General features: G+C 61.5%; 1 protein-coding gene across 1 annotated transcript in view; it reads right to left on the reverse strand.

Moving 5' to 3' along the window:
* Positions 1–25,272, reverse strand: part of LOC116438775 (cleavage and polyadenylation specificity factor subunit 1-like) — a gene marked incomplete at its 3' end in the record, with an annotated part of 62,997 nt that overhangs the window by 12,228 nt on the left and 25,497 nt on the right. The window contains exons 12-17 of the mRNA XM_032097777.1: positions 21,868–21,957; positions 20,884–21,000; positions 19,530–19,671; positions 12,293–12,471; positions 8,536–8,666; positions 5,188–5,359 (exon numbers count right to left, since the gene is read on the reverse strand). Of these exons, the coding sequence (XP_031953668.1) occupies positions 5,188–5,359; positions 8,536–8,666; positions 12,293–12,471; positions 19,530–19,671; positions 20,884–21,000; positions 21,868–21,957 (831 nt within the window). The remainder of the gene's footprint in view (positions 1–5,187; positions 5,360–8,535; positions 8,667–12,292; positions 12,472–19,529; positions 19,672–20,883; positions 21,001–21,867; positions 21,958–25,272) is intronic.

Raw genomic sequence — 25,272 nt, forward strand, 5'->3', positions numbered from 1 at the left:
AATAGGAATGGGAAATGGGAATTCCCGTGGGGAAGGGGGAGAGGGGAATGGGAAAAATGGGAAAAATGGGAATGGGAAAAGGTAGAATGGGAATGGGAAATGGGAAACGGGAAAAATGGGGAATGGGGGAATGGGAATGGGAAAAACGGGAATGGGAATTCCCATGGGAAAAGAGGAATGGGAACGGGAAAAATGGGAAACATGGGAGAAATGGGAAAAATGGGAAAAACGGGAAAAATGGGAGAAATGGGAATGGGGAAATGGGAATTCCTGTGGGAAAAGGGAAATGGGAGACATGGGAAAAACGGGAATGGGGAAATGGGAAAAATGGGAATGGGAATTGGGGAATGGGAATGGGAAAAATGGGAATGGGAATTGGGGAATGGGAATGGGAAAAATGGGAAAATGGGAGAAATGGGAGAAATGGGAGAAATGAGAATGGGGATGGGAAATGGGGATGGGAAATGGGAAAAACAGGAATGAGAAATGGGAATTCCCATGGGAAAAGGGGAATGGGAATGGGGAAAATGGGAAAATGGGAGAAATGGGAGAAATGGGAAATGGGAAAATGGGAAAAATGGGAAAATGGGAAAAATGGGAAAAACGGAAAAAGGGAATGGGAAATGGGGAAATGGGAAAAATGGGAGAAATGAGGAAAATGGGAAAAATGGGAAAAATGGGAAAAACGGAAATGGGAAATGGGAATTCCCACGGGAAAAGGGGAATGGGAAAAATGGGAGAAATGGGAAAAATGGGAAAATGGGAAAAATGGGGAAATGGGAGAAATGAGAATGGGGATGGGAAATGGGGATGGGAAATGGGAAAAACAGGAATGGGAAATGGGAATTCCCATGGGAAAAGGGGAATGGGAATGGGGAAGATGGGAGAAATGGGAAAATGGAAAAATGGGAGAAATGGGAAATGGGAAAAATGGGAAAAATGGGAAAATGGGAGAAATGGGGGAAATAGGAAAAATGGGAATGGGAATGCGAAAAGGGGAATGGGAAATGGGAAAAATGGGAGAAATGGGAAAATGGGGAAAATGACAATGGGAATGGGAAAAAGGGGAATGGGAAATGGGAAAAATGGGAAAATGGGAAAAACGGGAATGGGGAAATAGGAAATGGGAAATGGCAAAAATGAGAATGGGAATGGGGAAATGGGAGTGGGGATGGGAAAATGGGGGAAATGGGAATGGGGAAATGGGAATTCCTGTGGGAAAAGGGAAATGGGAGACATGGGAAAAACAGGAATGGGGAAATGGGAAAAATGGGAATGGGAATTGGGGAATGGGAAAAATGGGAAAAATGGGAAAAATGGGAAAAATGGGAGAAATTGGAAAAATGGGGAAATAGGAAAAATGAGAATGGGGATGGGAAATGGGGATGGGAAATGGGAAAAACAGGAATGGGAAATGGGAATTCCCATGGGAAAAGGGGAATGGGAACAGGAAAAATGGGAAAATGGGAGAAATGGGAAATGGGAAAATGGGAAATGGGAAAATGGGAAAAATGGGAAAATGGGAAAAATGGGAAAAACGGAAAAAGGGAATGGGAAATGGGGAAATGGGAAAATGGGAAAAATGGGAATGGGGAAATAGGAAATGGGAAATACAGGAAAAATGGGAATGGGAAATGGGAATTCCCATGGGAAAAGGGGAATGGGAAAAATGGGAGAAATGGGAAAAATGGGAAAAATGGGAGAAATGGGAGAAATGGGAAAAACGGGAAAAATGAGAATGGGGATGGGAAATGGGGATGGGAAATGGGAAAAACAGGAATGGGAAATGGGAATTCCCATGGGAAAAGGGGAATGGGAACGGGAAAAATGGGAAAATGGGAGAAATGGGAGAAATGGGAAATGGGAAAATGGGAAAAATGGGAAAATGGCAAAAATGGGAAAAACGGAAAAAGGGAATGGGAAATGGGAAAATGGGAAAATGGGAAAAATGGGAATGGGGAAATAGGAAATGGGAAATACAGGAAAAATGGGAATGGGAAATGGGAATTCCCACGGGAAAAGGGGAATGGGAAAAATGGGAGAAATGGGAGAAATGGGAAAAACGGGAGAAATGAGAATGGGGATGGGAAATGGGGATGGGAAATGGGAAAAACAGGAATGGGAAATGGGAATTCCCATGGGAAAAGGGGAATGGGAATGGGGAAAATGGGAAAATGGGAGAAATGGGAGAAATGGGAGAAATGGGAAATGGGAAAATGGGAAAAATGGGAAAAACGGAAAAAGGGAATGGGAAATGGGGAAATGGGGAAATGGGAAAAATGGGAATGGGGAAATAGGAAATGGGAAATACAGGAAAAATGGGAATGGGAAATGGGAATTCCCACGGGAAAAGGGGAATGGGAAAAATGGGAGAAATGGGAAAAATGGGAAAAATGGGAAAAATGAGAATGGGGATGGGAAATGGGGATGGGAAATGGGAAAAACAGGAATGGGAAATGGGAATTCCCATGGGAAAAGGGGAATGGGAAAAATGGGAAAATGGGAAAATGGGAGAAATGGGAGAAATGGGAGAAATGGGAAATGGGAAAATGGGAAAAATGGGAAAATGGGAAAAATGGGAAAAACGGAAAAAGGGAATGGGAAATGGGGAAATGGGAAAATGGGAAAAATGGGAGAAATGAGGAAAATGGGAAAAATGGGAAAAATGGGAAAAACGGAAATGGGAAATGGGAATTCCCACGGGAAAAGGGGAATGGGAAAAATGGGAGAAATGGGAAAAATGGGAAAATGGGAGAAATGGGGAAATGGGAGAAATGAGAATGGGGATGGGAAATGGGGATGGGAAATGGGAAAAAACAGGAATGGGAAATGGGAATTCCCATGGGAAAAGGGGAATGGGAATGGGGAAAATGGGAAAATGGGAGAAATGGGAGAAATGGGAAATGGGAAAATGGGAAAAATGGGAAAAACGGAAAAAGGGAATGGGAAATGGGGAAATGGGAAAATGGGAAAAATGGGAATGGGGAAATGGGAATTCCCATGGGAAAAGGGGAATGGGAATGGGGAAGATGGGAAAATGGGAGAAATGGGAGAAATGGGAAATGCGGGAACCCCCATGGAGAAACGGGAATGGGAAAAATGGGGAAAATGGGAAAAATGGGAGAAATGGGAGAAATAGGAAAAATGGGAAAACGGGAATGGGAAGGGGAAGAAGGGGAATTCCACCGGGAAAAGCGGGATGGGGACGGGACCCCGGTGCCACCGAGGCACCTCCCAGTGCCCTCCCAGTGCTCCCAGTACCATCCCAGTGCCATCCCAGTGCCCTCCCAGTGCTCCCAGTACCATCCCAGTGCCATCCCAGTGCTCCCAGTGCCCCCAGTGCCCTCCCAGTGCTCCCAGTGCCCTCCCAGTACCATCCCAGCCCCTCCCAGTGCCCTCCCAGTGCCCTCCCAGTGCTCCCAGCACCCTCCCAGTGCTCCCAGTGCCCTCCCAGCGCCCACCCAGTGCTCCCAGTACCATCCCAGTCCCCTCTCAGCACTCCCAGTGCCCTCCCAGTACCATCCCAGTCCCCTCTCAGCACTCCCAGTGCCCTCCCAGTACCCTCCCAGTACCATCCCAGTGCCCTCCCAGTACCCTCCCCGCACTCCCAATCCCTTCCCAGCACCCTCCCAGTGCCCTCCCAGTCCCCTCCCAGTGCTCCCAGCACCCTCCCAGTGCTCCCAGTCCCCTCCCAGCACTACCAGTCCCCTCTCAGCACCCTCCCAGCCCCCTCCCAGTGCTCCCAGTCCCCTCCCAGTGCTCCCAGTCCCCTGCCAGCACCCTCCCAGCACTCCCAATCCCTTCCCAGCACCCTCCCAGCTCCCTCCCAGTGCTCCCAGTCCCCTCCCAGTCCCCTCCCAGTCCTCCCAGTCCCCTGCCAGCACCCTCCCAGCCCCCTCCCAGTGCTCCCAGTGCCCTCCCAGTGCTCCCAGTCCCCTCCCAGCACTCCCAGTCCCCTGCCAGCACCCTCCCAGCCCCCTCCCAGTGCTCCCAGTCCCCTCCCAGTCCCCTCCCAGCACCCTCCCAGCCCCCTCCCAGCACTCCCAGTCCCCTCCCAGTGCTCCCAGTCCCCTCCCAGTCCTCCCAGTCCCCTGCCAGCACCCTCCCAGTCCCCTGCCAGCACTCCCAATCCCTTCCCAGCACCCTCCCAGTGCCCTCCCAGTGCCCTCCCAGTGCTCCCAGCACCCTCCCACTGCTCCCAGTCCCCTCCCAGCGTTCCCAGTACCCTCCCAGTCCCCTGCCAGCACCCTCCCAGCCCCCTCCCAGTGCTCCCAGCGCCCTCCCAGCCCCCTCCCAGCGCTCCCAGCCCCCTCCCAGCGCTCCCAGTCCCCTCCCAGCGTTCCCAGTACCCTCCCAGTCCCCTCCCAGTGCTCCCAGTCCCCTGCCAGCACCCTCCCAGTCCCCTGCCAACACTCCCAATCCCTTCCCAGCACCCTCCCAGTGCCCTCCCAGTGCTCCCAGCGCCCTCCCACTGCTCCCAGTCCCCTCCCAGCGTTCCCAGTACCCTCCCAGTCCCCTGCCAGCACCCTCCCAGCGCTCCCAGTCCCCTCCCAGCCCCCTCCCAGCACTCCTAGTCCCCTGCCAGGACCCTCCCAGCCCCCTCCCAGTGCTCCCAGCGCCCTCCCAGCGCTCCCAGCCCCCTCCCAGCGCTCCCAGTCCCCTCCCAGCGTTCCCAGTACCCTCCCAGTCCCCTCCCAGTCCTCCCAGTCCCCTGCCAGCACCCTCCCAGTCCCCTGCCAGCACTCCCAATCCCTTCCCAGCACCCTCCCAGTGCCCTCCCAGTCCCCTCCCAGTGCTCCCAGCACCCCCCCACTGCTCCCAGTCCCCTCCCAGCGTTCCCAGTACCCTCCCAGTCCCCTCCCAGTCCCCTGCCAGCACCCTCCCAGCACCCTCCCAGTACTCCCAGTCCCCTCCCAGCACTCCCAGTCCCCTGCCAGCACCCTCCCAGCCCCCTCCCAGTGCTCCCAGCGCCCTCCCAGCGCTCCCAGTCCCCTCCCAGCCCCCTCCCAGTGCTCCCAGTACCCTCCCAGTCCTCCCAGTCCCCTCCCAGCACCCTCCCAGCCCCCTCCCAGTGCTCCCAGCGCCCCTCCCAGCGCTCCCAGTCCCCTCCCAGCCCCCTCCCAGTGCTCCCTTTGCCCCCTCTCAGCGCTCCCAGCGCTCCCAGCGCCCTCCCAGTGCTCCCAGTACCTCCATGTTGCCGTTCTCGCGGGCCAGCACGCACCAGTGCGAGGGCTCGGGGCTGTGCGGGGGCGGCTCCCGCTCGGGGGGCCCCGGGCGCCGCGGCTCCTCCTTGGGGGGGGAGTGGCCCGAGCCCCCCGAGTCCCCGTAGAGCATCTCCTCCTCGTCATCCACGGAATCGCTGCGGGAATACTGGGAATACTGGGAATACTGGGAGACACCTGGGGCACCCCCAACCCCCACAGAGCAGCTCCTCCTCGTCATCCACGGAATCGCTGCGAGAATACTGGGAATACTGGGAATACTGGGAGACACCTGGGGCACCCCCACCCCCCACAGAGCAGCTCCTCCTCGTCATCCACGGAATCGCTGCGGGAATACTGGGAATACTGGGAATACTGGGAGACACCTGGGGCACCCCCACCCCCCACAGAGCAGCTCCTCCTCGTCATCCACGGAATCGCTGCGGGAATACTGGGAATACTGGGAATACTGGGAGACACCTGGGGCACCCCCAACCCCCACAGAGCAGCTCCTCCTCGTCATCCACGGAATCGCTGCGGGAATACCGGGAATACTGGGAATACTGGGAGACACCTGGGGCACCCCCACCCCCCACAGAGCAGCTCCTCCTCGTCATCCACGGAATCGCTGCGGGAATACTGGGAATACTGGGAGACACCTGGGGCACCCCTTGGACACCCCTGGGACACCTTGGGGACACCCTGGAGAGGTGGGTGACACCTTTAGGGGGCTGGGGACATCCTGGGGACACCCTGGGGACACCCTGGAGAGGTGGGTGACACCTTTAGGGAGCTGGGGACACCCTGGGGACACCCTGGGGACACCCTGGAGAGGTGGGTGACACCTTTAGGGAGCTGGGGACACCCTGGGGACACCTTGGGGACACCCTGGAGAGGTGGGTGACACCTTTAGGGGGCTGGGGACATCCTGGGGACACCCTGGGGACACCCTGGGGACACCCTGGAGAGGTGGGTGACACCTTTAGGGGGCTGGGGACATCCCTGGGACACCCTGGGGACACCTTGGGGACACCCTGGAGAGGTGGGTGACACCTTTAGGGGGCTGGGGACATCCCTGGGACACCCTGGGGACACCTTGGGGACACCTTGGGGACACCCTGGAGAGGTGGGTGACACCTTTAGGGGGCTGGGGACACCCTGGGGACACCTTGGGGACACCTTGGGGACACCTTGGGGACACCCTGGGGACACCCTGGAGAGGTGGGTGACACCTTTAGGGGGCTGGGGACATCCTGGGGACACCTTGGGGACATCCTGGGGACACCCTGGGGACACCCTGGAGAGGTGGGTGACACCTTTAGGGGGCTGGGGACACCCTGGGGACACCCTGGGGACACCCTGGAGAGGTGGGTGACACCTTTAGGGGGCTGGGGACACCCTGGGGACACCTTGGGGACACCCTGGAGAGGTGGGTGACACCTTTAGGGGGCTGGGGACACCCTGGGGACACCTTGGGGACACCCTGGAGAGGTGGGTGACACCTTTAGGGAGCTGAGAACACCTTGGGGACACCTTGGGGACACCCTGGAGAGGTGGGTGACACCTTTAGGGGGCTGGGGACACCCTGGGGACACCTTGGGGACACCCTGGGGACACCCTGGGGACACCCTGGAGAGGTGGGTGACACCTTTAGGGGGCTGGGGACATCCCTGGGACACCCTGGGGACACCTTGGGGACACCTTGGGGACACCCTAGAGAGGTGGGTGACACCTTTAGGGAGCTGGGGACACCCTGGGGACACCCTGGGGACACCTTGGGGACACCCTGGAGAGGTGGGTGACACCTTTAGGGGGCTGGGGACACCCTGGGGACACCTTGGGGACACCTTGGGGACACCCTGGAGAGGTGGGTGACACCTTTAGGGAGCCGAGAACACCTTGGGGACACCTTGGGGACACCCTAGAGAGGTGGGTGACACCTTTAGGGGGCTGGGGACACCCTGGGGACACCTTGGGGACAACCTGGGGACACCCTGGGGACACCCTGGAGAGGTGGGTGACACCTTTAGGGGGCTGGGGACACCCTGGGGACACCCTGGGGACACCCTGGAGAGGTGGGTGACACCTTTAGGGGGCTGGGGACATCCTGGGGACACCTTGGGGACACCCTGGAGAGGTGGGTGACACCTTTAGGGGGCTGGGGACACCCTGGGGACACCTTGGGGACACCCTGGAGAGGTGGGTGACACCTTTAGGGGGCTGGGGACATCCTGGGGACACCTTGGGGACACCCTGGAGAGGTGGGTGACACCTTTAGGGGGCTGGGGACATCCTGGGGACACCCTGGGGACACCCTGGAGAGGTGGGTGACACCTTTAGGGGGCTGGGGACACCCTGGGGACACCTTGGGGACACCCTGGAGAGGTGGGTGACACCTTTAGGGGGCTGGGGACACCCTGGGGACACCTTGGGGACACCTTGGGGACACCCTGGAGAGGTGGGTGACACCTTTAGGGGGCTGGGGACACCCTGGGGACACCCTGGGGACACCCTGGAGAGGTGGGTGACACCTTTAGGGAGCTGGGGACACCCTGGGGACACCTTGGGGACAACCAGGAGAGGTGGGTGACACCTTTAGGGGGCTGGGGACATCCTGGGGACACCTTGGGGACACCCTGGAGAGGTGGGTGACACCTTTAGGGAGCTGGGGACACCCTGGGGACACCTTGGGGACACCCTGGAGAGGTGGGTGACACCTTTAGGGGGCTGGGGACACCCTGGGGACACCTTGGGGACACCCTGGAGAGGTGGGTGACACCTTTAGGGGGCTGGGGACACCCTGGGGACACCTTGGGGACACCTTGGGGACACCCTGGAGAAGTGGGTGACACCTTTAGGGGGCTGGGGACATCCTGGGGACACCCTGGGGACACCTTGGGGACACCCTGGAGAGGTGGGTGACACCTTTAGGGGGCTGGGGACACCCTGGGGACACCTTGGGGACACCCTGGGGACACCCTGGGGACACCCTGGAGAGGTGGGTGACACCTTTAGGGAGCCGAGAACACCTTGGGGACACCTTGGGGACACCCTAGAGAGGTGGGTGACACCTTTAGGGGGCTGGGGACATCCTGGGGACACCTTGGGGACACCCTGGGGACACCTTGGGGACACCCTGGAGAGGTGGGTGACACCTTTAGGGGGCTGGGGACACCCTGGGGACACCTTGGGGACACCTTGAGGACACCCCAGGGCCAATCTGGGAGGGTGGGAAACAGCTGGGGGACACTCCAGGGAGCAGCTGGAGATTGGGGCCACCGTGGGGACAATTTGGGGACGTTTGGGGACGTTTTGGGACACTCAGGTCACCCACCTGAGGTCCTGGATGAGGGTCTCGGCCTCGGCGTGGGGGCGGGGCGGGGGCTCCTCGCGGGGGACGCGGCTCTCGGTGGTGAACATTCCGGAAACGTCCCGGTACAGGCACAGCGCCGTCACCCGGGATTGCTGCCATGGGGACATTGGGGGACATTGGGGACATTTGGGGACATTGGGGACATCGGGGACATTTGGGGACATTGGGGACATTTGGGGACATTGGGGACATTTGGGGACATTTGGGGACATTTGGGGACATTTGGGGACATTGGGGACATTTGGGGACATTTGGGGACATTTGAGGACACCGGGAACATTTGGGGACATTTGGGGAAATTTGGGGACATTTGGGGACATTGGGGACATTTGGGGACATTTGGGGACATCGGGGACATTGGGGACATTTGGGGACATTTGGGGACATTTGGGGACATTGGGGACATTTGGGGACATGTCCCAGTACAGGCACAGCGCCGTCACCCGGGATGGCTGCCATGGGGACATTTGGGGACATTTGGGGACATTTGGGGACATTTGGGGACATTGGGGACATTTAGGGACATTTAGGGACATTGGGGACATTGGGGACATTGGGGACATTTGGGGACATTTGGGGACATTTGGGGACATTGGGGACATTGGGGACATTCGGGGACATCTGGGGACATTGGGGACATTTGGGGACATTTGAGGACACCGGGAACATTTGGGGACATTTGGGGACATTTGGGGACATTGGGGGACATTTGGGGACATTTGGGGACATTTAGGGACATTGGGGACATTGGGGACATTTGGAGACATTGGGGACATTTGGGGATATTTGGGGACATTTGGGGACATTGGGGACATTTGGGGACACGTCCCGGTACAGGCACAGCGCCGTCACCCGGGATTGCTGCCATGGGGACATTGGGGGACATTGGGGACATTGGGGACATTTGGGGACATTGGGGACATTTGGGGATATTTGGGGACATTGGGGACATTTGGGGACATTGGGGACATTCGGGGACATTTGGGGACATTGGGGACATTGGGGACATTTGGGGACATTTGAGGACACCGGAAACATTTGGGGACATTGGGGACATTTGGGGACATTGGGGACATTGGGGACATTGGGGACATTTGGGGACATTTGGGGACATTTGGGGACATCTGGGGACATTGGGGACATTGGGGGACATTGGGGACATTTGGGGACATTTGAGGACACCGGGAACATTTGGGGACATCTGGGGACATTTGAGGACATTTGGGGACATTTGGGGACATTTGGGGACATTTGGGGACATTTGGGGATATTTGGGGACATTTGGGGACATTGGGGACATTGGGGACATTGGGGACATTTGGGGACATTTGGGGACATTTGAGGACACCGGGAACATTTGGGGACATTTGGGGAAATTTGGGGACATTGGGGACATTTGGGGACATTTGGGGACATTTGGGGACATTGGGGACATTGGGGACATTTGGGACATTTGGGGACATTTGAGGACACCGGGAACATTTGGGGACATTTGGGGACATTTGGGGACATTGGGGACATTGGGGACATCTGGGGACATTGGGGACATTTGGGGATATTTGGGGACATTTGGGGACATTGGGGATATTTGAGGACACCGGGAACATTTGGGGACATTTGGGGACATTTGGGGACATTTGGGGATATTTGGGGACATTTGGGACATTGGGGACATTCGGGGACATTTGGGGACATTTGGGGACATTTGGGGACATTTGGGGACATTTGGGGACATTGGGGACATTGGGGACATTGGGGACATTTGGGGACATTTGAGGACACCGGGAACATTTGGGGACATTTGGGGAAATTTGGGGACATTTGGGGACATTTGGGGACATTTGGGACATTTGGGGACATTTGAGGACACCGGGAACATTTGGGGACATTTGGGGACATTTGGGGACATTGGGGACATTGGGGACATTGGGGACATTTGGGGACATTTGGGGACATTTGGGGACATCTGGGGACATTGGGGACATTGGGGGACATTTGGGGACATTTGGGGACATTTGAGGACACCGGGAACATTTGGGGACATCTGGGGACATTTGAGGACATTTGGGGACATTTGGGGACACCGGAAACATTTGGGGACATTGGGGACATTTGGGGACATTTGGGGACGTTGGGGACATCTGGGGACATTTGGGGACATTTGGGGACATTTGGGACATCGGGGACATTTGGGGACATTTGGGGACGTTGGGGACATCTGGGGACATCGGGGACATTTGGGGACATTTGGGGACATTTGGGGATATTTGGGGACATTGGGGACATTTGGGGACATTTGGGGACATTTGGGGACATTGGGGACATTTGGGGACATTTGGGGACATTTGGGGACACGTCCCGGTACAGGCACAGCGCCGTCACCCGGGATTGCTGCCATGGGGACATTGGGGGACATTTGGGGACATTTGGGGACATTTGGGGACATTGGGGACATTGACACGTGACATGGGCGGCCGCAGCAGCGCCAGGCGGGGTCGGGGACGGTTTGGGGACGCTGGGGACGGTTTGGGGACGCGGGTGACACCGACGGGTGACACTGGAGGTGTCGGTGATGGCACCAGGGGGGGTCGGGGATGGTTTGGGGATGCTGGGGACGGTTTGGGGACGCGGGTGACACCGACGGGTGACACTGGAGGTGTCGGTGATGGCGCCAGGCAATGTCAGGGATGGTTTGGGGACGCGGGTGACACCGACGGGTGACACTGGAGGTGTCGGTGATGGCACCAGGCAATGTCGGGGATGGTTTGGGGACGCTGGAGAGGCTTTGGGGACGCGGGTGACACTGACGGGTGACACTGGAGGTGTCGGTGATGGCACCAGGCAATGTCGGGGAGGGTTTGGGGACGCTGGGGACGGTTTGGGGACGCGGGTGACACCGATGGGTGACACTGGAGGTGTCGGTGACGGAGCCAGGCGGGGTCGGGGATGGTTTGGGGACGCTGGGGACGGTTTGGGGACGCGGGTGACACCGATGGGTGACACTGGAGGTGTCGGTGATGGCACCAGGCGGGGTCGGGGATGGTTTGGGGACGCTGGGGACGGTTTGGGGACGCGGGTGACACTGACGGGTGACACTGGAGGTGTCGGTGATGGCACCAGGCAATGTCGGGGATGGTTTGGGGACACTGGAGGGGCTTTGGGGACGCGGGTGACACTGACGGGTGACACTGGAGGTGTCGGTGATGGCACCAGGCAATGTCGGGGACGGTTTGGGGACGCGGGTGACACCGACGGGTGACACTGGAGGTGTCGGTGATGGCACCAGGCGGGGTCGGGGATGGTTTGGGGACGCTGGGGACGGTTTGGGGACGCGGGTGACACTGATGGGTGACACTGGAGGTGTCGGTGATGGCACCAGGCGGGGTCGGGGACGGTTTGGGGACGCTGGGGACGGTTTGGGGACGCGGGTGACACCGACGGGTGACACTGGAGGTGTCGGTGATGGCACCAGGCGGGGTCGGGGATGGTTTGGGGACGCTGGGGACGGTTTGGGGACGCGGGTGACACTGACGGGTGACACTGGAGGTGTCGGTGATGGCACCAGGCGGGGTCGGGGATGGTTTGGGGACGCTGGGGACGGTTTGGGGACGCGGGTGACACTGACGGGTGACACTGGAGGTGTCGGTGATGGCGCCAGGCAATGTCAGGGATGGTTTGGGGACGCTGGGGACGGTTTGGGGACGCGGGTGACACTCACGTGCGACACGGGCGGCCGCAGCAGCGCCAGGCGCGGGGCGCGGCCGCCGTAGGTGTCCCCCTTGAGGGTGAAGGTGGCCAGGTGGCCGTCGGCGCTGAGCAGGACCCCGAAGGGATCGGCCACCGCGCAGTGCACGATGGGCGAGCCCAGGTCCACGGGGACGAAGTGCAGCTGCGTCACTGCGGGGGGGACAAACGGCGCTGTCACCCCGCTGTGTCACCCCTGGGTGACCCCTGTGTGACCCCTGTGTCACCCCAGGTCCAGGGGACAAAGTGCAGCTGCGTCACTGGGGGGGGACAGCGGTGTCACACCCCTGGGTGACCCCTGGGTGACCCCGTGTGTGACCCCGGTGCCACCCCATGTGACCCCTGTGTGACCCCTGTGTGACCCCTGTGTGACCCCGTGTGTCACCCCTGTGTCACCCCTGTGTGACCCCGTGTGTGACCTGTGTGACCCTGTGTGACCCCTGTGTGACCCCTGTGTGACCCTGTGTGACCCCGTGTGTCACCCCTGTGTGACCCTGTGTCACCCCATGTGACCCCTGTGTGACCCCGTGTGTGACCTGTGTGACCCCTGTGTCACCCCATGTGACCCCTGTGTGACCCCTGTGTGACCCCGTGTGTCACCCCTGTGTGACCCCTGTGTGACCCTGTGTGACCCCTGTGTCACCCCATGTGATCCCTGTGTGACCCCTGTGTGACCCTGTGTCACCCCATGTGACCCTGTGTCACCCCATGTGACCCCTGTGTGACCCCGTGTGTGACCCCTGTGTCACCCCATGTGACCCCTGTGTGACCCCTGTGTGACCCTGTGTCACCCCATGTGACCCCTGTGTGACCCCTGTGTGACCCCTGTGTGACCCCTGTGTGACCCTGTGTCACCCCTGTGTCACCCCAGGTCCAGGGGACAAAGTGCAGCTGCGTCATGGGGGGGGACAGCGGTGTCACAGACCTGTGTGACCCCTGGGTGACCCCTGTGTGACCCTGTGTGACCCCTGTGTGACCCCTGTGTGACCCCTGTGTGACCCCTGTGTCACCCCTGTGTGACCCCGTGTGTGACCTGTGTGACCCTGTGTGACCCCTGTGTCACCCCTGTGTGACCCCGTGTGTCACCCCTGTGTGACCCCTGTGTCACCCCTGTGTGACCCCGTGTGTGACCTGTGTGACCCTGTGTGACCCCTGTGTGACCCCTGTGTGACCCTGTGTGACCCCGTGTGTCACCCCTGTGTGACCCCTGTGTGACCCCTGTGTGACCCCTGTGTCACCCCATGTGACCCCTGTGTGACCCCGTGTGTGACCTGTGTGACCCCTGTGTGACCCCTGTGTGACCCCAGATCCAGGGGACAAAGTGCAGCTGCGTCATGGGGGGGGACAGTGGTGTCACACCCCTGGGTGACCCCTGTGTGACCCCTGTGTGACCCTGTGTGACCCCTGTGTCACCCCATGTGACCCCTGTGTGACCCCTGTGTGACCCTGTGTCACCCCATGTGACCCCTGTGTGACCCTGTGTGACCCCTGTGTCACCCCATGTGACCCCTGTGTGACCCCTGTGTGACCCTGTGTCACCCCTGTGTGACCCTGTGTGACCCCTGTGTCACCCCATGTGACCCTGTGTGACCCCTGTGTCACCCCTGTGTCACCCCAGGTCCAGGGGACAAAGTGCAGCTGTGTCATGGGGGGGGACAGCGGTGTCACACCCCTGTGTGACCCCTGGGTGACCCCTGTGTGACCCTGTGTGACCCCTGTGTCACCCCTGTGCCACCCCATGTGACCCCTGTGTCACCCCATGTGACCCCTGTGTGACCCCGTGTGTGACCTGTGTGACCCTGTGTGACCCCTGTGTCACCCTGTGTCACCCTGTGTCACCCCTGTGTGACCCCTGTGTCACCCCTGTGTCACCCCTGTGTCACCCCATGTGACCCCTGTGTGACCCCTGTGCCACCCCTGTGTCACCCTGTGTCACCCTGTGCCACCCCGTGTGACCCCTGTGTGACCCCTGTGTGACCCCTGTGTGACCCCTGTGTGACCCCTGTGTCACCCCAGGTCCAGGGGACAAAGTGCAGCTGTGTCATGGGGGGGGGGGACAGCGGTGTCACAGACCTCTGTGACCCCTGTGTGACCCCTGTGTGACCCCTGTGTCACCCCTGTGTCACCCCTGTGTCACCTGTGTGACACCTGTGTGACCCCTGTGTGACCCCTGTGTGTCCTGTGTGACATCCGTGTGACCCCTGTGTCACCCCTGTGTCACCCCAGGTCCAGGGGACAAAGTGCAGCTGTGTCATGGGGGGGGACAGCGGTGTCACACCCCTGGGTGACCCCTGTGTGACCCTGTGTCACCCCATGTGACCCCTGTGTCACCCCATGTGTGACCCCTGTGTGACCCCTGTGTGACCCTGTGTCACCCCTGTGTCACCCCTGTGTCACCCCCTGTGCCACCCCCTGTGCCACCCCATGTGACCCGTGTGACCCTGTGTGACCCCTGTGTGACCCCTGTGTCACCCCATATGACCCCTGTGTCACCCCATGTGACCCCTGTGTGACCCCGTGTGTGACCTGTGTGACCCTGTGTGACCCTGTGTGACCCCTGTGTCACCCTGTGTGACCCCGTGTGTCACCCCTGTGTGACCCCTGTGTGACCCTGTGTCACCCCTGTGTGACCCTGTGTCACCCCAGGTCCAGGGGACAAAGTGCAGCTGCGTCATGGGGGGGGGGACAGCGGTGTCACAGACCTGTGTGACCCCTGGGTGACCCCTGTGTGACCCTGTGTGACCCCTGTGTCACCCCTGTGCCACCCCATGTGACCCCTGTGTCACCCCTGTGTGACCCCTGTGTGACCCCTGTGTGACCCCTGTGTCACCCCAGGTCCAGGGGACAAAGTGCAGCTGTGTCATGGGGGGGGGGGACAGCGGTGTCACAGACCTCTGTGACCCCTGTGTGACCCCTGTGTGACCCCTGTGTGACCCTGTGTCACCCCTGTGTCACCCCATGTGACCCCTGTGTGACCCCTGTGTGACCTGTGTGACCCTGTGTGACCCCTGTGTCACCCCTGTGTCACCCCAGGTCCAGGGGACAAAGTGCAGCTGTGTCATGGGGGGGGACAGCGGTGTCACACCCCTGGGTGACCCCTGTGTGACCCTGTGTCACCCCATGTGACCCCTGTGTCACCCCATGTGTGACCCCTGTGTGACCCCTGTGTGACCCTGTGTCACCCTGTGTCACCCCTGTGTCACCCCTGTGTCACCCCCTGTGCCACCCCATGTGACCCGTGTGACCCTGTGTGACCCCTGTGTGACCCCTGTGTCACCCCATATGACCCCTGTGTCACCCCATGTGACCCCTGTGTGACCCCGTGTGTGACCTGTGTGACCCTGTGTGACCCTGTGTGACCCCTGTGTGACCCCTGTGTCACCCCAGGTCCAGGGGACAAAGTGCAGCTGTGTCATGGGGGGGGACAGCGGTGTCACACCCCTGTGCCACCCCTGTGTGACCCCTGTGTGACCCCTATGTGACCCCTGTGTGACCCCTGTGTCACCCCATGTGACCCCTGTGTCACCCCTGTGTGACCCCTGTGTGACCCCTGTGTCACCCCAGGTCCAGGGGACAAAGTGCAGCTGTGTCATGGGGGGGGGGACAGCGGTGTCACAGACCTGTGTGACCCTGTGTGACCCTGTGTGACCCCTGTGTCACCCCATGTGACCCCTGTGTGACCCCTGTGTCACCCCTGTGTGACCCTGTGTCACCCCTGTGCCACCCCATGTGACCCCTGTGTGACCCTGTGTCACCCCTGTGTCACCCCGTGTGACCCCTGTGTGACCCTGTGTCACCCCATGTGACCCCTGTGTGACCCCTGTGTGACCCTGTGTGACCCCTGTGTGACCCTGTGTCACCCCTGTGTCACCCCAGGTCCAGGGGACAAAGTGCAGCTGCGTCATGGGGGGGGGGACAGCGGTGTCACAGACCTGTGTGACCCCTGGGTGACCCCTGTGTGACCCCTGTGTGACCCTGTGTGACCCCTGTGTCACCCCTGTGCCACCCCATGTGACCCCTGTGTCACCCCTGTGTGACCCCTGTGTGACCCCTGTGTGACCCCTGTGTCACCCCAGGTCCAGGGGACAAAGTGCAGCTGTGTCATGGGGGGGGGGACAGCGGTGTCACAGACCTCTGTGACCCCTGTGTGACCCTGTGTCACCCCTGTGCCACCCCATGTGACCCCTGTGTGACCCCTGTGTGACCCCTGTGTCACCCCATGTGACCCCTGTGTGACCCCATGTGTCACCCCTGTGTGACCCCTGTGTCACCCCATGTGACCCTGTGTGACCCCTGTGTGACCCCTGTGTCACCCCAGGTCCAGGGGACAAAGTGCAGCTGTGTCATGGGGGGGGGGAACAGCGGTGTCACACCCCTGTGTGACCCCTGTGTGACCCCTGTGTCACCCCTGTGTGACCCCGGTGCCACCCCATGTGACCCCTGTGTCACCCCATGTGACCCCTGTGTGACCCCGTGTGTGACCTGTGTGACCCTGTGTGACCCCTGTGCCACCCCATGTGACCCCTGTGTGACCCCATGTGACCCCTGTGTGACCCCTGTGTGACCCCGGTGCCACCCCATGTGACCCCCGTGTCACCCCTGTGTGACCCTGTGTGACCCCTGTGTGACCCCTGTGTGACCCCTGTGTGACCCTGTGTGACCCGTGTCACCCCTGTGTGACCCCTGTGTGACCCCTGTGTGACCCTGTGTCACCCCTGTGCCACCCCATGTGACCCCTGTGTGACCCCTATGTGACCCTGTGTCACCCCATGTGACCCCTGTGTGACCCTGTGTCACCCCTGTGTGACCCCTGTGTCACCCCTGTGTGACCCCTGTGTGACCCCTATGTGACCCTGTGTCACCCCATGTGACCCCTGTGTGACCCTGTGTCACCCCTGTGTGACCCCTGTGTGACCCCTGTGTGACCCCTGTGTGACCCTGTGTCACCCCATGTGACCCCTGTGTGACCCCTGTGTGACCCCTGTGTGACCCCTGTGTCACCCCAGGTCCAGGGGACAAAGTGCAGCTGTGTCATGGGGGGGGGACAGCGGTGTCACAGACCTGTGTGACCCCTGTGTGACCCTGTGTGACCCCTGTGTGACCCCTGTGTGACCCCTGTGTGACCCCTGTGTCACCCCAGGTCCAGGGGACAAAGTGCAGCTGCGTCATGGGGGGGGGACAGCGGTGTCACACCCCTGTGCCACCCCCGTGTCACCTCTGTGACCCCTGTGTCACCCTGTGCATCACCCCCCTGTCACCTCCGTGACCCCAGTGTCACCTCACTGTCCCTTCACCGCTGGGCACCCCCCAGTGTCACCTGCTGATGTCACCTCACTGTCACTCCCCGCCCCCAGGACCACCCAGCGGTGTCACCCGTCAGTGGCACCTGTCAGTGTCACCCATGTCACCTGTCAGTGTCACCTGTCAGTGTCACCTCCGCCTGTACCACCCCATTTGTGTCACACCTGGGGACGCACCTGGGCCCCAGTGTGACCCCCTGATGTCACCCCAGCTGGCCCCGGGGTGTCCCAGGTGTGCCCAGGTGTGCCCAGGTGTGTCCCAGGTGTGCCCAGGTGTCCCCAGGTGTGTCCCAGGTGTGCCCAGGTGTGTCCCCAGGTGTGTCCCAGGTGTGCCCAGGTGTGTCCCAGGTGTCCCCAGGTGTGCCCAGGTGTGTCCCAGGTGTGCCCCAGGTGCCCCCAGATGTGCCCAGGTGTGCCCAGGTGTGCCCAGGTGTGTCCCAGGTGTCCCCAGGTGTGTCCCAGGTGTGTGCCCAGGTGTGCCCAGGTGTGCCCAGGTGTGTCCCAGGTGTGTGCCCAGGTGTGCCCAGGTGTGCCCAGGTGTGTCCCAGGTGTCCCCAGGTGTGTCCCTGTCCCCAAGGGTGTCCCAGGTGTCCCAGGTGTGCCCAGGTGTGTCCCAGGTGTGCCCAGGTGTGCCCAGGTGTGTCCCAGGTGTCCCCAGGTGTGTCCCAGGTGTGCCCAGGTGTGTCCCCAGGTGTGCCCAGGTGTGCCCAGGTGTGTCCCCAGGTGTGCCCAGGTGTGTCCCAGGTGTGCCCAGGTGTGTCCCCAGGTGTGCCCAGGTGTGCCCAGGTGTGTCCCCAGGTGTGCCCAGGTGTGTCCCAGGTGTGCCCAGGTGTGCCCAGGTGTGTCCCAGGTGTGTGCCCAGGTGTGTCCCCAGGTGTGTCCCAGGTGTGTCCCAGGTGTGTGCCCAGGTGTGTCCCCAGGTGTGCCCAGGTGTGTCCCAGGTGTGCCCAGGTGTGTCCCCAGGTGTGCCCAGGTGTGCCCAGGTGTGTCCCCAGGTGTGCCCAGGTGTGCCCAGGTGTGTCCCAGGTGTGTCCCAGGTGTGTCCCAGGTGTGTCTCTGTCCCCAGGTGTGCCCAGGTGTGCCCAGGTGTGTCCCAGGTGTGCCCAGGTGTGCCCAGGTGTGTCCAGGTGTGCCCCCAGGTGTGTCCCAGGTGTGCCCAGGTGTGCCCAGGTGTGCCCCCAGTGCCACTCACCGCCCTGCAGCAGCCGCAGCCCCAGCGGGGACACCTGCACGATGAACTGGCCCTGGCCCAGGTGTGTCCCAGGTGTGTCCCAGGTGTGTCCCAGGTGTCCCCAGGTGTGTCCCAGGTGTGCCCAGGTGTGTCCCAGGTGTGTCCCAGGTGTGCCCAGGTGTGCCCAGCTGTGCCCAGGTGTGTCCCTGTCCCCAGGTGTCCCCAGGTGTGTCCCAGGTGTGCCCAGGTGTGTCCCAGGTGTGTCCCAGGTGTGTCCCAGGTGTCCCCAGGTGTGCCCCAGGTGTCCCCAGGTGTGCCCAGGTGTGCCCAGGTGTGCCCCCAGTGCCACTCACCACCCTGCAGCAGCCGCAGCCCCAGTGGGGACACCTGCACGATGAACTGGCCCTGGCCCAGGTGTGTCCCAGGTGTGCCCAGGTGTGTCCCAGGTGTGCCCCCAGGTGTGCCCAGGTGTGCCCACGTGTGCCCAGGTGTGTCCCAGGTGTGTCCCAGGTGTGCCCAGGTGTGCCCCCAGTGCCACTCACCGCCCTGCAGCAGCCGCAGCCCCAGCGGGGACACCTGCACGATGAACTGGCCCTGGCTCACGTGTGCCCAGGTGTGCCCAGGTGTGTCCCAGGTGTGCCCAGGTGTGCCCCAGGTGTGCCCCAGGTGTGTCCCAGGTGTGCCCAGGTGTGTCCCAGGTGTGCCCAGGTGTGCCCAGGTGTGCCCCCAGTGCCACTCACCGCCCTGCAGCAGCCGCAGCCCCAGCGGGGACACCTGCACGATGAACTGGCCCTGGCCCAGGTTGCCGGCGAACACGGTCGGGCCCTGCGTGGCGAAGCCGCTCGTGTCCAGCTCCAGGATCTCCTGCCCCGTCTGCAGGATCTGGGGACATCGGGGGACATCAGGGGACATTGGGGACATCGGGGGACATCAGGGGACGTCACCAGGACGTGGCACCCCGCGGGGAGCCCCCGGAACGCGGGCGCTGTCCCCGCAGAGGGACGTGGGGACGCGGGCGCGGGATTGAGCCCGGACGTGGCACCCAGGGGAGCCCCCACGGCCCTGTCACCGTCCCCGGGATGTCCCCACGTCCCTGGGATGTCCCAACGTCCCCATGATGTTCCCATGTCCCCGGGATGTCCCCATGATGTCCCCGTGATGTCCCCACTGTCCCTCACCATGGTGGAGTCCTCCCTGCTCAGGATGAGGAACCCCTGTCCCCATGATGTCCCCGTGATGTCCCTGTGATGTCCCCATGTCCCCGTGATGTCCCCATGTCGTCCCTGTGATGTCCCCATGTCGTCCCTGGGATGTCCCCATGTCGTCCCTGGGATGTCCCCGTGATGTCCCCGTGATGTCCCCACTGTCCCTCACCATGGTGGAGTCCTCCCTGCTCAGGATGAGGAAGCCCTGTCCCCATGATGTCCCCGTGATGTCCCCGTGATGTCCCCATGTCCCCATGATGTCCCCGTGATGTCCCCATGTCCCCAGGATGTCCCCGGGATGTCCCCATGATGTCCCCGGGATGTCCCCACTGTCCCTCACCATGGTGGAGTCCTCCCTGCTCAGGATGAGGAACCCCTGTCCCCGTGATGTCCCCGTGATGTCCCTGTGATGTCCCTGTGATGTCCCCATGTCCCCGTGATGTCCCCATGTCATCCCTGTGATGTCCCTGGGATGTCCCCGTGATGTCCCTGTGATGTCCCCATGTCCCCATGTCGTCCCTGGGATGTCCCCGTGATGTCCCCGGGATGTCCCCACTGTCCCTCACCATGGTGGAGTCCTCCCTGCTCAGGATGAGGAACCCCTGTCCCCATGATGTCCCCATGATGTCCCTGTGATGTCCCTGTGATGTCCCCATGTCCCCGTGATGTCCCCATGTCGTCCCCGTGATGTCCCCATGTCCCCAGGATGTCCCTGGGATGTCCCCGTGATGTCCCCGGGATGTCCCCACTGTCCCTCACCATGGTGGAGTCCTCCCTGCTCAGGATGAGGAACCCCTGTCCCCATGATGTCCCCGTGATGTCCCCATGTCCCCAGGATGTCCCCGTGATGTCCCCATGATGTCCCCGTGATGTCCCCACTGTCCCTCACCATGGTGGAGTCCTCCCTGCTCAGGATGAGGAAGCCGTGACGTTCCCCGTCCTCCTCGGAACCTTCCGGAGCCGCGGCCGCCTCGGGCTCCGCGCTGGCCCCCGGGGCCACCTCCGGCTGTGGGGACAGAGCCTCGGTGGGGACACGGGGACAGGAGGACACGGGGGGAGGGGGGAGACAGGGACACAGGAATGGGGGACATGGGGGGACACAGGGAGGGGGACACGGGGGGACACAGGGAGGGGGACACAGGGACACAGGGGGACACAGGGAGGGTGACACGGCACCATGGGGGGACACAGGGGACACAGGGAGGGTGACACGGGGGGACACAGGGAGGGGGACACAGGGACACAGGGGGACACAGGGAGGGTGACACGGCACCATGGGGGGACACAGGGGACACAGGGAGGGTGACACGGGGACACAGGGGGACACGGGGACACAGGGAGGGTGACACGGCACCACGGGGGGACACGGGGACACGGGGGGACACAGGGAGGGTGACACGGGGACACAGGGGAACACGGGGACACAGGGAAGGTGACACGGTGCCATGGGGGGACACAGGGGACACGGGGGGGGACACAGGGACACAGGGAGGGCGACACGGGGACACGGGGGACACAGGGAGGGCGACACGGGGACACAGGGACACAGGGACACAGGGGGACACAGGGGACACAGGGAGGGTGACATGGGGACACAGGGAAGGGGACACGGTACCACGGGGGGACATGGGGACACAGGGGAACACAGGGGACACAGGGAGGGTGACATGGGGACACGGGGGACACAGGGGACACAGGGGGACACAGGGGGACACAGGGAGGGTGACACGGCACCATGGGGGGACACAGGGACGCAGGGAGGGTGACACAGGGACACAGGGAGGGTGACATGGGGACACAGGGGGACACAGGGGGACACAGGGGGACACAGGGAAGGGGACACGGTGCCACGGGGGGGACACGGGGGACACACCTGCTCCCGCGGGGGGGGCGCGGTGACCGTCCACATGTCGTAACAGCCGGGCAGCTCGAACGTGGTGACCACCTGCGGCCGGATGCTGCGCTGGGGACAGCGACGGGGACAGCGGTCACGGGCGGGGACAGGGATGGGGACAGCGGTCACAGGGGGGGGGACAGGGATGGGGACAGGGATGGGGACAGCGGTCACGGGGGGGGGACAGGGATGGGGACAGGGATGGGGACAGGGGTGGCAGTCAGGGATGGGGACAGGGGTGGGGACAGGGGACAGCGGTCACAGGGGGGGACAGGGATGGGGACAGGGGTGGCAGTCAGGGATGGGGACAGGGACAGGGGACAGCGGTCACAGGGGGGGACAGGGGTGGGGACAGGGGTGGCAGTCAGGGATGGGGACAGGGGACAGTGGCCAGAGAGATGGGGGCAGTGGCCAGGGACAGCGGTCAGGGCTCAGGGGCCAGGGACAGCGGTCAGGGGCCAGGGACAGCGGTCAGGGCTCAGGGGCCAGGGACAGCGGTCAGGGCTCAGGGATGGGGTCAGGGGTCAGGGACAAGGAACAGGGAAAGACAACAAGGGACAGTTTTCAGGCGGGTCTGTGGGGTGCTGCCCCATAGATTTTGGGGTGCTGCCCCATAGATTTTGGGGTGCCCCATAGACTTTGGGGTGTCCCTGGGGGGTACAGGCGGGTCTGTGGGGTGCTGCCCCATAGATTTGGGGTGCCCCATAGATTTTGGGGTGTCTCTGGGGGGTACAGGTGGGTCTGTGGGGTGCTGCCCCATAGATTTTGGGGTGCCCCATAGATTTTGGGGTGTCCCTGGGGGGTACAGGAGGGTCTGTGGGGTGCTGCCCCATAGATTTGGGGTGCTGCCCCATAGATTTTGGGGTGTCCCTGGGGGTACAGGCGGGTCTGTGGGGTGCTGCCCCATAGATTTGGGGTGCTGCCCCATAGATTTTGAGGTGCCCCATAGATTTTTGGGGTGTCCCTGGGGGGTACAGGCAGGTCTGTGGGGTGCTGCCCCATAGATTTGGGGTGCTGCCCCATAGATTTTGGGGTGCTGCCCCATAGATTTTGGGGTGTCCCTGGGGGGTACAGGCGGGTCTGTGGGGTGCTGCCCCATAGATTTTGGGGTGCTGCCCCATAGATTTTGGGGTGTCCCTGGGGGGTACAGGTGGGTCTGTGGGGTGCTGCCCCATAGATTTTGGGGTGCTGCCCCATAGATTTTGGGGTGTCCCTGGGGGGTACAGGCGGGTCTGTGGGGTGCTGCCCCATAGATTTGGGGTGCTGCCCCATAGATTTTGGGGTGCTGCCCCATAGATTTTGGGGTGTCCCTGGGGGGTACAGGTGGGTCTGTCGGGTGCTGCCCCATAGATTTGGGGTGCTGCCCCATAGATTTGGGGTGTCCCTGGGGGGTACAGGCAGGTCTGTGGGGTGCTGCCCCATAGATTTGGGGTGCTGCCCCATAGATTTTGGTGTGTCCCTGGGGGGTACAGGCGGGTCTGTGGGGTGCTGCCCCATAGATTTTGGGGTGCTGCCCCATAGATTTTGGGGTGCTGCCCCATAGATTTTGGGGTGTCCCTGGGGGGCACAGGTGGGTCTGTGGGGTGCTGCCCCATAGATTTGGGGTGCTGCCCCATAGATTTTGGGGTGCCCCATAGATTTTGGGGTGCTGCCCCATAGATTTTGGGGTGTCCCTGGGGGGTACAGGCGGGTCTGTGGGGTGCTGCCCCATAGATTTGGGGTGCCCCATAGATTTTGGGGTGTCCCTGGGGGGTACAGGCGGGTCTGTGGGGTGCTGCCCCATAGATTTTGGGGTGTCCCTGGGGGGTACAGGCGGGTCTGTGGGGTGCTGCCCCATAGATTTTGGGGTGCCCCATAGATTTTGGGGTGTCCCTGGGGGGTACAGGCGGGTCTGTGGGGTGCTGCCCCATAGATTTTGGGGTGCCCCATAGATTTTGGGGTGTCCCTGGGGGGTACAGGCGGGTCTGTGGGGTGCTGCCCCATAGATTTGGGGTGCTGCCCCATAGATTTTGAGGTGCCCCATAGATTTTGGGGTGTCCCTGGGGGGTACAGGCGGGTCTGTGGGGTGCTGCCCCATAGATTTGGGGTGCTGCCCCATAGATTTTGGGGTGCCCCATAGATTTTGGGGTGTCCCTGGGGGGTACAGGCGGGTCTGTGGGGTGCTGCCCCATAGATTTGGGGTGCTGCCCCATAGATTTTGGGGTGCTGCCCCATAGATTTTGGGGTGCCCCATAGATTTTGGGGTGTCCCTGGGGGGTACAGGCGGGTCTGTGGGGTGCTGCCCCATAGATTTGGGGTGCTGCCCCATAGATTTTGGGGTGCTGCCCCATAGATTTTGGGGTGTCCCTGGGGGGTACAGGCGGGTCTGTGGGGTGCTGCCCCATAGATTTTGGGGTGCCCCATAGATTTTGGGGTGTCCCTGGGGGGTACAGGCGGGTCTGTGGGGTACTGCCCCATAGATTTGGGGTGCTGCCCCATAGATTTTGGGGTGTCCCTGGGGGGTACAGGTGGGTCTGTGTGGTGCTGCCCCATAGATTTGGGGTGCTGCCCCATAGATTTTGGGGTGCCCCATAGATTTTGGGGTGTCCCTGGGGGGTACAGGCGGGTCTGTGGGGTGCTGCCCCATAGATTTGGGGTGCTGCCCCATAGATTTAGGGTGCTGCCCCATAGATTTTGGGGTGTCCCTGGGGGGTACAGGCGGGTCTGTGGGGTGCTGCCCCATAGATTTGGGGTGCTGCCCCATAGATTTGGGGTGTCCCTGGGGGGTACAGGCGGGTCTGTGGGGTGCTGCCCCATAGATTTGGGGTGCTGCCCCATAGATTTTGGGGTGCCCCATAGATTTTGGGGTGTCCCTGGGGGGTACAGGTGGGTCTGTGGGGTGCTGCCCCATAGATTTTGGGGTGCTGCCCCATAGATTTTGGGGTGTCCCTGGGGGGTACAGGCGGGTCTGTGGGGTGCTGCCCCATAGATTTTGGGGTGCTGCCCCATAGATTTTGGGGTGTCCCTGGGGGGTACAGGTGGGTCTGTGGGGTGCTGCCCCATAGATTTGGGGTGCTGCCCCATAGATTTTGGGGTGCTGCCCCATAGATTTTGGGGTGCCTCTGGGGGGTACAGGTGGGTCTGTGGGGTGCTGCCCCATAGATTTGGGGTGCTGCCCCATAGATTTTGGGGTGCTGCCCCATAGATTTTGGGGTGTCCCTGGGGGGTACAGGCAGGTCTGTGGGGTGCTGCCCCATAGATTTTGGGGTGCCCCATAGATTTTGGGGTGCTGCCCCATAGATTTTGGGGTGTCCCTGGGGGGTACAGGTGGGTCTGTGTGGTGCTGCCCCATAGATTTGGGGTGCTGCCCCATAGATTTTGGGGTGCCCCATAGATTTGGGGTGT

Source organism: Corvus moneduloides, unplaced genomic scaffold, assembly GCF_009650955.1.
Source record: "Corvus moneduloides isolate bCorMon1 unplaced genomic scaffold, bCorMon1.pri scaffold_111_arrow_ctg1, whole genome shotgun sequence".
Classification (NCBI taxonomy): domain Eukaryota; kingdom Metazoa; phylum Chordata; class Aves; order Passeriformes; family Corvidae; genus Corvus; species Corvus moneduloides.